Source organism: Glycine max, chromosome 16 (assembly GCF_000004515.6).
Source record: "Glycine max cultivar Williams 82 chromosome 16, Glycine_max_v4.0, whole genome shotgun sequence".
Taxonomy (NCBI): domain Eukaryota; kingdom Viridiplantae; phylum Streptophyta; class Magnoliopsida; order Fabales; family Fabaceae; genus Glycine; species Glycine max.
Genome location: NC_038252.2, coordinates 31,220,767 through 31,234,001, shown reverse-complemented (window position 1 = coordinate 31,234,001; position 13,235 = coordinate 31,220,767). Strand labels below are relative to the sequence as shown.

Below are 13,235 nucleotides of genomic sequence, written 5' to 3'. Positions count from 1 at the left end.
CTGCCAACAGATTTAAATGATTAAGTTACTATGGTATAGACTGGTCTAAGAGTAAAAAACACAATTCAAAGACTAGTTTAAGAAAAAACAATCTTCAAAGACTATCGGTATAGAAATTTTTTTAAAGAGGCTATATGGTTAAAGCGCATCATTAATTTCTTATTATATCTGTGTATTGGAAACACGTTGCAACCATGTTCAACGGAAAAAAAAAATTGGCATTCCGATACTACAAAGCCAAAGCAATCCGGGTGTTGCTTTTGCGTTGCGTTTGCTTCAACGCTTTCACAAACACACTATATGAAGGCAAATGATGAATCTTTTTAGATGTTAGAGGCTTAGAATTTCAATAAATTAAAGTTCGAGACAAAAAAGTCAAATAATATGAGCTACTGATGTTTAAATATCTTCACTCTTTTACTTTTATAATTGTGATTCTCTAAGTGTTTGATGGTAGCAAAAACTAGATACTCAGCCAATTAAACATCTATTTGGAGATATGATTATATTACCTCTTCACATAATTATTGATCGATCTAATGCAGTACATGATTTCAATCTTATCTTTAAATTCTTTATTGTGAATATGATCTTTTGGATACTCATTTTGCACACCTATTCTTGGTTAGGTGTAAATTAAAAGTTTTAACTTCAATTGATCTTTTAAGATATATTAGAATACTAATTTTGATTATAATACTATTGGAATTCAGAAAGAAAAAAAAACTAACTCTGAAGACAAATGAGATAGAAAAGGTGTGAGATGGATATGTAAATTTGTTGGAGATGCCTTGGTGAATATACAAAAAGCAAAATCCAATTGCCTTAACAATAGATCATTGAGATTTAATGTGTTTGCGTGTAGCCGTTATTCGCAAAATCCATGGAGCAAAAGTCGAAATGAAACTACTTTACAAGTCATACTCAAGTTCTAATTATGTGTATCACTTTTAGCGCCATAATTCTATCAAAAACTTTCATTAAGAACTCTAGGTCAAAATATATTGACATTGGGTATTATTTTGTTTGGGATCATGTAACGTTAACAAATATGTAAGCATAAATTTATTGATATTGACCATTAATGGACTACAATATGTGTATAGATCCAAAACTCAGACTATCAAAATAAAACTAATAAAGCCGGATAATGCTAAAAGAAAATATAAGACATAATATCATAAATAAGTCTGAATATATGGCATACATTAGTTATTATAATATTTATATGACATACATTAGTTATTATAATATTTAAAAGCTGAAATGTAAATTATAGTATGGATACCTTAACATTGATTTTTGGTGGTGGATCTACGATCCTTAGTTAGAGAAGACAATTTATTTTAAAAAAATTAATATAATAATAAATATTATTATTATTATGAAATGGAATAAAATGTCTAGCTAAATAAAGTGTATAGTACACTACCCATAGAGCTAAAAAAAGGAACGAAACATAAGAAATAAGTTAGTCTGCAAAAAATAATTGACAACAAAGTGGGAAATTGGAGATAATGGGTTCAAAAATATGAAAAAGGGGAGAAAAATATAAAAACTCTAGTTATTTACTTATAATTTTCTCAAAGTGAGGGAGTGCATCTGCACACTCTCACTTCAACATAAACTGCCACCATTGATATTTTTTGCCCACTTTAATACTTTTGTTGTTTTTGTCAACTTCGAAACTAAACTTCTCTAACACTACTGAGACTGTATGACTTGTTTGAGAGGATAATTATTAGTCAAGTTGTCTGTATCATTAACAGAAATCTCAAACTTTGGAAGAATGTATATCATGATTGACTAATTTAACTAAATTTCTTAATTTATGTTAATTAGATAATCGTACCTTATAATAAAGACCGACCGAAGGGAGTAATAGTATGTTCATCTATCTCATATCTCATGTTTATATACATTTAATGAGCACAAGTATTAGCATCTAGGAAGCTGTACTTAATTAATAGTAGCTTGCGAAATGATCTCCTCCAAGTCTAATACGAGACTATAATATGGATGACATGCAAAACCAATGCACTACTACATTCTCTTGAATACGAAGCTGTTTCATTCTGAGTTCTTTCTCTCAAAATTCACCTCTCTAAAGTGCTGCCTCCTAGGAAATATAACTGCAACTGAAAGCCTATCTGTTAGACAAAAAATAATGTAAAGAGAAGAATAGTTACATTCATGCTGCTTTGAATGTGAGTGCAGATTGAAGTCTATGATAATTTACTGCTAAGGGAGCTGGCCATATATCGAGACCACTGCCAAAAAACATTTCATTGTTGAAGCCAACTTTAACAAGAAAGGACAGACAAGAGGCCACTCCCACTCCCACTCTTTTTGCCGTTTTTCTTCTCAAGCTTTGAACAACAGAGACAATATAATCCCAAGAACTTATATCTCATCCTTCTATCCAATCTTAACTTTAATGTTATTGATTATAGGCTAAAACAGCTGAGACATTTTACCAATCCCGAAAGCATACCAAGATCTATAGTGAGTGATGTCACAAAACCTCCAGATTTGAATGTGTGATATATTTTAGTATGAAAATTTGTTTTACCCTTCAAAAGTACAACACATACATGTATTTTCTAGTGCAATTTTCTAAGTTGACTGCATCAAGATTAAGATTGGATTTAAGCAAGTAATAAGAAACTTCATCCTGTATGCTTTCTCTTCTTTGAACCCTTGCCACCAGAGAAAACTCTTGTGGCATACCGTGAATTGGCAAGCTCCCGAGGCACAGCTGCCCCACCAGATTTCAGAACATCAATTAATTCTGCAAAGACATTCTTATTCTCCTCATTCACAAAAACTATGCCTTGACCTTCCTCCCCCATTCTAGATGCCCTTCCAATCTGATGTACATACTCCTTAATGTTATTAGGCATGTCAAATACAATCACCTGTCTTACACCAAGTAGATCAACCCCCCTACCCAAAACTCCAGTAGCCACAACCACGGGGACCTCACCCACCAAAAAGGACTGCATTGTTTCTCTCCTTTCCTTCATAGACTTCTCCCCATGAATGGAAACTGCTTTAATTCCTGTGGCAACTGTAATTGCATTAGCCAGGAGATCTGCCCCAAGTCTGGAGCCAACATATACTACAACAGGTGGCTTAAAATGCTTCTTACTTGCCAAAATTTCAAACAGCTTCTGCTTCTTTTGCTTTGACTCAACCCAAATAGCTAGCTGCTTCACAGCCTTATTCGGCGTATTAGGTTCTCCAATAGACATAACCACCATACCTTTTGCTAGAGTGTTAATCATTTTCTCTAAATCGTTAGACATTGTTGCAGAATACATCAAGACCTGAGGTTGTGACAGAGCCCTATATATCTGCATGACCTGATCTCTAAAGCCCCTTTGCAGCATACAGTCCACCTCATCCACAACAAAAGTCATCACATCATCTAAGTCAATCTCATGCTTCATTAAAAGATCAACCAGCCTTCCCGGGGTTCCTACAATCAATTCCACCCCTTGTTGAATGCGATGGAGTTGTCCTGCCATGGCATCACCACCAACCACAAGAGCGGTTTTGAAAGGTAACCCCTTTCCAAGCAATTTAGCATGCTCTTCAACCTGTATGCAGAGCTCTCTGGTGGGGGTTAACACCATAGCTAAAGGCTTCTTCTTACCTGAAAAATATTGTCGACGATGAATCACACAACGAGAAACTATCGGAATAAGAAACGAAGCAGACTTTCCAGATCCTGTATCAGCCAAAACAAGCATGCTTTTTCCCGTCAAAGCAGCCGGGATTGCTTGCATCTGGACAGGTGTAGGCATTTCATATCCTGCTGCTTCTATGTTGTGGAGAAGCTTGTCAGGGAGGTTACAGGCAGAGAATGACAAAACTGGTGCCACTACATCACCCTTCACACGAATATCAAGTTTCTTTCTAAGATCACTACCCATAGATACAGTCCCTGATTTGAAATCAGAATCTCTAACATAAAAGCACTCATCAGCTGCAGGAATCGTTTTAGGTGGTGGAGACAACGATTTGGCAATCCTGCAAAGCAGTGCTTGTTTGCACTCCAAACTGCAAACATCATCATCAGTTTCATCACATATGTATTCACCGTAGCGGCCACATATAATACACTTGGGCTCACCTGGCAGAGCCAGTCTTTGGTCCCTAGACCTCAACTTGACATCATCTTCTACATCTAAATCACATACAGAAAAATGAACTAAATTGGGTCTGTATTTTCCAAATTCCAAAACACACGCCTATTGAAGACGTAACATTCTAGATCAAGGCATCAAAAGTAATAAAAAAAAGTCTTAAAAATTAAAATATCAAAGATTATTCAATAAACCCTCAATTCCATCCCTGAAGTATTACCCTCTCTTCTAAATGGTTCTTAAAGTAAAAAAATTATAAAAGTAATTCCCTAAATAATAAAAATTGTGCTAAGTAATCCCCCAAATATTGAAAAACCCTTTAACGTAGTCTCTGCACATTAGTAAAATATATCAGCTTAGGAACTAAACTGATGGGTATTCAATTCTTAAGAGATTACTTATATAATTTCATTCCTTCAGAGACAACTTACTAGAGAAAACAATGCTTGAGGAACCAAATTAATGGTTTATTTTCAATATACTGAACACGTAGTGAGTCAATAACAAAAGCACTTATCCCACTATGATTAAACTCAATTTTTTTTTTTTTTGTGAAAAACTAAATTCTCTAATAACGTTGATCGATGAGGAAAACAAAATACATAAATTGAAGCATGTAAATCATAATTAAGGTGAATAACTAAGAAGGCATTACCATTGGGTGCCTCAGCATCGGTATCGAGAGATGGGTCATTGTGATTGGCGTCAGAATCAGTCATGGTGGAAACGGATGCAGATTAAAAGATGAGGGGTTCGGTTAATCTACGTTAGGGTTATGAAAAAATAGAGAGTGCCCCTTTGAAGCTGTGCGCAATGCTTGAATTCAATTGCTCAAAGGTTAGAAAATGTGGAACAAAACTGAAATTGAAGTTGAATTCCGAATGCTTCGGGAACAGTAGCAATAAGTAACGTGCTTGGACGAGAGGGTGGAAATCAGAGCAGAAAAAAAATTAAATAACTTTTGGTCTTATTTTTTTTAGTTCTTTAAACAAATTTGTTTTGATTTTAGTCTTGAAAGACTTTTGTTTTTATTTTAGTCTCTTTTTAAGTAACGTTATTAAAGAGTTTGATGTACAGTCACTTATAATTTTTTTTAGACTAATTTTAAATTCTCCATTAACTAAGTTCACGTTATAGACTATTTTGTAATAATTTATTAGTGAATATTAAATTTACAAGTATTGGTCAACTAAAGGATAATGAGCTGACTACAAATCCAACAGCCACACAAGTAAAAGACACCTTAGCTGACTTGTAATAAATTTATTACAAATAAGTTTGGGGTAAAAATGAGTTAAATCAAACTTTAGGTAAATAGATCTATTAGCTTACTTAAAGATCTTTTTATCTCAAATATTTATTTTATTTATGATACAAGATTATTAAATTATTAAAATATTAAATATAAAAGTATAATATATATACATTAATTTTTCATTATATATAAATGAATAAACATGTCGACTTATAAAGTTTAATAGTTTTTTTTATAAATTTAAGTCTAACCTATTTAATTAAATAAGTTTTTTTAAAAAATCCAAACTTATATTTTTTATTAATAGTTCAGACCATAGGTCCTTGTCGATGACCCGATCTATTCCCATCTCCAATAACAATCCTGGATAGAGATCAAATACAAATACATAAAATATGTCATGTGATTATTACAGCCATGATAACAACACTATAAATAGACATCTTGTAACCATACCGGGGATTCAGACATCCACACTTGACTACACTAGATCTCTAAAATCTCAATCTCTTTCTTTGTCTCTTTCTTCTCCTTTCATTCTATCCTACGCTGCACAAGACAAATCATATTTTATATCCTACACCGTAACAAAGGTGCTGTCTGTGTGAATCATCGATTCTCTAGATAAAAGGATCCATTGCTCGTGGATCTTTGTTATGGTGAGTATACAAAGCAAAAAAGCTTTAGCAATAGCAACACATTCTTCACCTATGAAAGAAGCCACAACCTCACCAAGAATGGAAGAAAATGTGGCATTCATGAGTATACAACTAATAGAGCTCATACAAATGCTCATGCAACAAAAAATGATGCTTGAGGAACACCAAAATTTGATCCTGGATCTATAAACAGAGAAAGATGATGCTTAAAATGAACATTCAAATGCAATATAAGGCAAAGGAAACTCGTTAACAAGAAAAAAAATGTGTAGAAAATGAATTGAAGAAATCAAAATCACATATTCTACTAAAGTAAAAAAGAAAGAAAGAAAGAATCTATGATCACCATCGCCACAAAGATGGAAGAAGAAGTGGATTCTAATGAAGTCATTCCTTCCAACATATTGTTTTCCAAGAGTTTGGTGGAACTTCAAGTCTCGAAACAACTACTTGTGGGATCATCAACAATAGGTTTAAGGCAACCAAGCCCATCATGTCAACCTCCAGTGTGCCTCATGGGAAGCTGATGACCCTAATTTTTAGGCACTTTGGAATGCCTCTGGATGATGAAGCTAAGAATGATAAGGTGCTGACTTGGGGGGAGAAAAATGTTACAGCTTTGAAGTTGAACCCATCCTGGAATGGAGACAGCTTGCACCTATTCTAATGAGGAGGGTGCTTAAAACAAGGAGGAGAAGAAGAAGAAGAAGAATGAAAAGAAAAGAAAAGTTATGGGTCTGCCAAAAGGCCTTCATCCCTTCCGATTGATCTTATCAAAAGTGGGAAGAGGTTGAAGGTTAGGGTTGGGAGATGCCCTCGGTCTAAGTTTGAGGAGGTAAAAGAATCCTCGAAAAAGGAAGAGGAAGAAAATGTTATTCCTTCTTCTGTTGTTGCTGCTAAAGTTTATGTCTTAGAGAAGGAGGTCTTTAAACAAAATGAAAATTTTGGTGATGAAGAAAATGTAAGTTATAAAGGAGTTTAGAACTCTAAAAGCCTTCTAAAGACCATTATGAGAGAGTTTAAAATGAAGAAGAAAAGGAAGAATCCCTTCAGGGTGGGGAGGAAGTTTCAGAAGAGGTCTATTCTAAGGAGCCATTGAACTAAGGCTCTTTTCATGAAACCTCAGAACATTTTTCTAAGGAAGAGAATAAGGATGTGGAAGACCATTATGAGCCTTAGAATGAGGTGTTAGCAGCTAATGAAGGTGGTTAGTTTGCTCAGAATGAGGAAGCTGAAGGTCAAAACATAGGAGCTTAGAACGTTGGAGCTCAAAATGAAGACATTCACCCTTCTAAGGGTGTGGAGGTTGATGAAGCTCAAAACAATATGAGTTCTAAACTTGTATAAAAGGATCTCAATATGGAGATCATTACTGATGTATTAACAGGGCTAAGGACTGTCGATTCTAGCTTGGAGAAGGAAGACACTGAGAAGGAAGAAGACAAACAAGAAAAGTCTTCTAAGAAAGCAAACAAGGTTGAAGTTGCAACAAAAATTGCTCAGATTGTACTAGAAGTTGCAGCTGGTGAGAGAACTCCTAATGGATTTGTGAAGGATTCCTTGTTCAACATTAACAATATGCAAAATCTTTTAAGTTCTCCCATCTTTGACACTTATGTTAAAATTGCATGTGGTCTTGGTCCCTTAGATGGTAAACCCTTAACCTTTTCCATTCCCTTTCCCCAATTTCCTTCCGAGTCAACTACTGTTCAACCTTCTAAGGTTCAAGAAGAGGTTCCATATGTTCACGTTTCCTCTCCTCCACTATGACTAAACCTTCTTCAAGGTCAATTGAGAGTAGGTTGAACTCTATAGAGAAGTAGGTCAAAAAAATTCGTTATGATCAAAAGTTGTTGTTCTCCAACATTGATAAACTTTAAAGGAATATAAAATAGTTTTTTAAAAGATTTCTTCATCTTGAAGAGTCTATCTCTGACAATACCAAGCTTGCCTTGATCCCTGAAGTTTCCCTTATGCAACAAGAGCCTCCATCACTACCAAGAGCAACCATCATGCCCTTACATTCTTCATCTTCAAAAAACTCTTCTTCTAACAAGCATGACTAAATTGCACCCTTTGTTCCTCCCTTGTGTTTTTTGCTTGATGACAAAGAGGGAGAAGATTATGAGAGATTGGTGTAGGAAGAAGATCAATTTTTGTAGAATCATAATTATGTGCTTATTTATATTTTTTCTTGATATCTTTTGTATCATTCTATTTATTAATGAAACAAATCTTGATTATGATTATTCGTTTATGCATCTCTTGACTATAATGAAACTTTTAAAATATAATGTATCAAAACAAAACAACTGTAAAATAGAATAAACCAAAAATGACATTAAACCATTTTAAAATTTAAAAGTTAACATAACGCTAACGTTTCTAATGAAAAATTGAAGGATTTAAATGATATATTTTGAAAATATAAAAAATCAAAATAAAATTTTTTAAATTTAATGTACCAAAACAAATTAACTGTGAAATATTATAAAACAAAAGTAACATTACACATAAAATTTAACATTCAATAAATACTTTTTTTTTGTTATTAGACCCACTAATGGCTACTCCATCAAGGTCCAATAGTGGATCTGGTAATGTTTTATACATAACAACAATGTATCTAATATACTCAAACAAATAGAATGATTTAGTAGTTTAGGTGGTAAAGCAAAATAAGAAGAAGCTTGAATTTTAATGAGGAACTAAATTTTCGTAATTTAAAGATTGAGGAACATAAATCGTAAATTTAAACTAACAAAACTAAAATTATGGATTAAAAATTACAAGGATCAAAATTATAATTTAGTCTAATTTAAAAGTAATTATTAATATTTTAAATCAAACAATAAATTATAATTAGATAATAATATAAATAATTATATTATAAATGTATTTTTTTTGGTAAAAACAAAAAATCCTTTGCTGAAATGTTATAAAATATATTTAGTCAACTTCTTAATTTATCTGTATAATATTTTAAATTATTTACAAAAGCGCTAATTAATATCTTTCTTAAATCTTATCCTTCTTAAAATAAAATCTCTTTTAAAAAATATTATATAATATATTTAGTCAACTTCTTAACTTATTTGTATAATCTTTTAAATTATTTCAAGAGTGCAAATTAATGCTATCCTTCTTAAATCTTATCTTAGTCAAATAATAAATAATATCTTAAGAGTGTGTTTGAATGAGATAACTTAAAATTCTAAAAAAATTTAAATTTTAAAAATTTCAAATACTTCAATTGATATTTTATCATTTTTAATATTATGTGTTTAGATAAAGAAATTAATTTTTTTTTCATTTTCAAAACACCGCAAAATGATTGCATGAAATTGAAAAGATTCTCTCCGACCTTCATCGCCAGCCCCTCGATTCACTTCACTGTCATGATGTCTAGGACGATAGTTATGCCAAATCTTCCAACGACCGGGGGGCATTGTGTTTATGTGAACGAATATTTTGAATCTAAATATGAAGAAAAAACATAAATCAAAAACACAAAATCAATGAATTGAAATCGAGATTAAGAAACAAAATAAAAAACACAAACCAATGACAAAATCTGATTCGAGAAATCCTAGATTAGAGAAGAAAAAAAAAAGCAGAGATGAGAAATCAATTAACCAAAGAGAACAACGAAACTGTTAAAGTGATAACAAGGGAGGATCAAGCAAGAGTGTGAGGGAGGATCCAACAAAAGTGTGAGGAAGGATTTGAGAAGTGAGAATTTTCAAATTCTCTCATTTTAGTCAGGAATTAAAATTCCTTAATTTTAATTAAATGAAACTTTGTTTAAAATTTCTTAAATTTTAAAAATTTTCAAATAAAATATCCAAACACAAAATTTTATCTTAAAGAATTTTAACGGTTTAAATTACTATTTTAAATACTCTATCCAAACATAATTTTCTAAATCTCATTCAACACAAATTTAAGACAATTGTAAAAATTCTATTCACTCTGTTACATTATAACTGTTATAATTGTAACGAAAAGAAAATTATCATCCAAAATAGTTTTATTTTAAATTTTTAATATAATATCATTTATTTTTTTATTTATATTCTTTATATATGAATTAATAAAAATATAAAATTATTATTCTCTTTTAGATTATTATTATTATTTGTCAGTGTAAAACAATAAAAAAAAATACTTATAGTCGTCCTATTTGTTTAGTTTCTCCCGACACCGAAGAATCAAACTCAGAAAATAAAATTACCGTAACGAACTCTTCCGAGTTCCAGCGAGAAACCCAGTTCCGAGTTGGCGACTCAGCACCGATGGACGAGTGGGGTTATGCGTCCTCTCCGCCGCGGCCGGTGGCGATCGAGGGCGGCGAGGGAGACACGGCGCTGGCGAAGTCGCGCGTGCTGACGCGGGAGGAGGTGCTCCGGCGGCGGCTGCGGCGAACGAGGCAGCTGGGGCGGTGCTACCGGGCCCACTACTGGGCCCTGATGGAGGAGATGAGGTCCAAGTACCGAGACTACAGCTGGAGCTACGGCAAGAGCCCCTTCAAGGAAGATCACAATGACAACAGCGACAACAACAACAACCAAAACGGCGTCGTTTCTGGTGGTGGTGACGACATCGTGCAGTGTCGTTATAACGGATGCAAGACGAAGGCCATGGCTTTGACGAATTACTGTCACACTCATATATTGAGCGATTCCAAGCAGAAGCTTTACCAGGGATGCAAAGCCGTTGCCAAAAAGTGAGTTTTTTTTTTTTAAAGTCTGTTTTTTATTTTTTAAATTGAAAATTGATAATTGATAATTGAAAATAGGGTTGTGCTTGTTGAAGTGAAACTGGAAGATACTGTGAAGTGAATAATTTTAAATATAATGAAAATTACGCTTTTTTTTATTATAAAATCAAGTTACGTGTAAAACTCGTTATAAATTTTTTTATCCAACGCAAAAACTACTTAAAATTGCTTTAATTCAGAATCAATTTTGGTCCTAAATCAATTGTCCAACATGAAACCAAACATGCACTAGGACTAATTTAACGATTAAGTGTATAGATTGGTTTGGTTGTTTGCTTGAATAGTGTGGTTCTAGGGTTAATTATGTTCGTAGAAGAAGAAAAAGAGTGTGATTTTCTTTGTTTCTCAAAATTGGTTGTTTGGCTGTGGGAAAATTGTCCACTTTATTGTGCTTCAGTTTACTGTATAGTGTTCCCTATGTTAAAAGCTTGGTGAATTTTAATTTGAGGCAGTGTGTATAGAACTATAGATTGTAGAGTCAGTGTTGCTTCTTGTAATTGAATTTTTAAGAGAAATAACAACCATGTAATTTGTGTTTCATCCTCTGTGCTCTTTTGAGGCTCACTATTCATCTTTATCTGTGACATTAATCCATTTATGGCCACCTCAAAAGTCTGTTGAGTCTATGAAGCAAAAGAATAACAACAGTGAATCCATTTTGTTATAGCAAGAGAACCTTTATGCAAAATGCAATGTAAAGGTTGTGGGTTCTGAAAATTTAAAACTGAGTGGTTCCTCCTGTTTGAAAATATGTGATGCTTACGTAATTTTGTTGCTCAAAATCTAATTATGAGAAAAAGATGTTCAACCTTGTGACTAATGATGTCAAATGAAAGTTGCATGTTTTACAAAGAATGAATCCATTTCAAGTTCAATGATGATACAGAACCGGTCAGATTTTGTTGTCTTAATCTTAAAATGAGTAATTTGATTCAAATTCTTGAGTTTTCAGCACACTGCACTTTACCAATCAACATGTCTTTTAGAGATTGGCTTGTTATGTTACTTAACAGGAATGTTGCCATAGTAGTGTGCTTCTTAAAGAGTGTTCATTTGAACACTTACTAAACAATAAACCATGTTGCACTTTACCATTTTTAGGTTCTATATGGAATATCTTTCTTGTAAAAACTTTGATTTTGTAGCCTATTTTGCTAGTTTAAGCTATTGAATACCCTTTCCGTACTGAATACTAGTCTTCATACCCACAACTGGTAAATCAATCTCTCTGTCTATTTCCATTTAATGTAAACCTTCATGTTTCAATCATCTAGAATAAGGATCTTAAGAATTGATAGTTCTCAGTAATTAGAATGAGTAGGAATGCTAACCATTATCCATTGTAAAAGATTGATGTCTTAAAACTTGTAGAAAAAACTAGAAATCACTATGAGAATTCATAGTTCTCAGTAATAAGAATGGGTAGGAAGATACATACTTTACCAGGCGGAGACAGTGACTTATTCATTTTCTTTCAATATGGATCATTTCCTTTTAATAAGCAATTAATTTAAGAGATTCCTTCTCAAAAGGCATGCTCCTTTGTTCAATTATTAGGGCTTTGTCTCTTCATTTAATTATTAAATCATATATATTTGTCACACAAGACATTTCTTACATTTTATTTTTTACTTGCATTACTTACCAATATCTAGATGGAGTAGACTACTTCACTGACTAAGTTCTTGGCTTTATTCAGTTTGCCAACAGGGCCTTCTTTTTGTAATAAGCCAATATTGAGGTCCATGGTTCCTCCTGCATGCCCCTCTCATTTTCAATTTGGTGAAAGGTGTTTAGCTCGTGCATTAAGAAGGGCAGGGTTAGGGACTGCTATCGCCACTACTCGTAAGCCTAATGGGAAGTTACATGTAATAACTTCTGAATTTGTCCGCCAAATTCAAAATAAACGAAAGCTTGCATTGAAGAAAACTGATCCTAAAGTTGAGACTGAATAAGAAACAAAACTTATCTGCTGATTATGGAATAGAATGTTGAATTCCTAATGATTTTGCAGTGTATAGAATGAATATTTTCATTATCTGAAAAATAGGATTATGATTTAATTGAAGCATTAGATGCCAAGAAAAAAACAGTACCTTTTACACGTGCATATTTTTAATTTTTTGTCATTATCGCTTTCTTTGTCATATTCATGAGCAGCATCACAATATATTCAATTGTTGTTTGTTCTTCGATTAAGAATTTGTATATACTTCCATAGTTTTTTGCATGGAGTCTCGATGCTACAATTTTGATTTTGGAGATCATATCATGCCTAACTCACTAAATCCTGCTTGGGAAGCTCTTTTTTTACTAACCGCATGTATGATATCTCGTGAAACTGTTGCACTTCTTTGTGATCATCGAAAGACGTCCAAATGACTTGATAT

General features: G+C 33.0%; 2 protein-coding genes across 4 annotated transcripts; one reads left to right on the top strand and one right to left on the bottom strand.

Annotated features, from left to right (window-relative positions):
• Positions 1-2,170: 2,170 nt before the first annotated feature.
• On the bottom strand, positions 2,171-5,101 carry LOC100784491 (DEAD-box ATP-dependent RNA helicase 41). Of its 3 annotated transcripts, none has more exons than XM_003548879.5 (2): positions 4,807-5,101; positions 2,171-4,192 (listed from the first exon to the last, which is right to left on the bottom strand). In XM_003548879.5, the coding sequence occupies exons 1-2, from the start codon at positions 4,868-4,870 to the stop codon at positions 2,670-2,672; spliced, it is 1,587 nt and encodes a 528-aa protein (XP_003548927.1). In that variant the 5' UTR covers positions 4,871-5,101; the 3' UTR covers positions 2,171-2,669. The 3 variants fall into 3 exon arrangements, with proteins under 3 accessions (XP_003548927.1, XP_006599422.1, XP_040866454.1); XM_006599359.4 differs by having other exon boundaries at positions 2,171-4,065; XM_041010520.1 differs by lacking the exon at positions 4,807-5,101 and having other exon boundaries at positions 2,171-4,065; positions 4,139-4,196.
• Positions 5,102-10,268: 5,167 nt separating this feature from the next.
• LOC100812807 (INO80 complex subunit D) lies at positions 10,269-12,865 on the top strand. The gene is made up of 2 exons (XM_003547997.5): positions 10,269-10,791; positions 12,545-12,865. Exons 1-2 carry the CDS (start codon positions 10,361-10,363, stop codon positions 12,798-12,800), a joined length of 687 nt encoding a protein of 228 aa, XP_003548045.1. The 5' UTR covers positions 10,269-10,360; the 3' UTR covers positions 12,801-12,865.
• Positions 12,866-13,235: the final 370 nt, after the last annotated feature.

Coding starts and splice junctions, on each gene's coding strand:
- LOC100784491 (XM_003548879.5), bottom strand. CDS start 4,870: ATGACTGATTCTGACGCCAATCACAATGACCCATCTCTCGATACCGAT. Junction 4,193..4,806: donor CGATGCTGAGGCACCCAATG/GTAATGCCTTCT, acceptor TATGTGATTTAG/ATGTAGAAGATGATGTCAAG.
- LOC100812807 (XM_003547997.5), top strand. CDS start 10,361: ATGGACGAGTGGGGTTATGCGTCCTCTCCGCCGCGGCCGGTGGCGATC. Junction 10,792..12,544: donor TGCAAAGCCGTTGCCAAAAA/GTGAGTTTTTTT, acceptor GGCTTTATTCAG/TTTGCCAACAGGGCCTTCTT.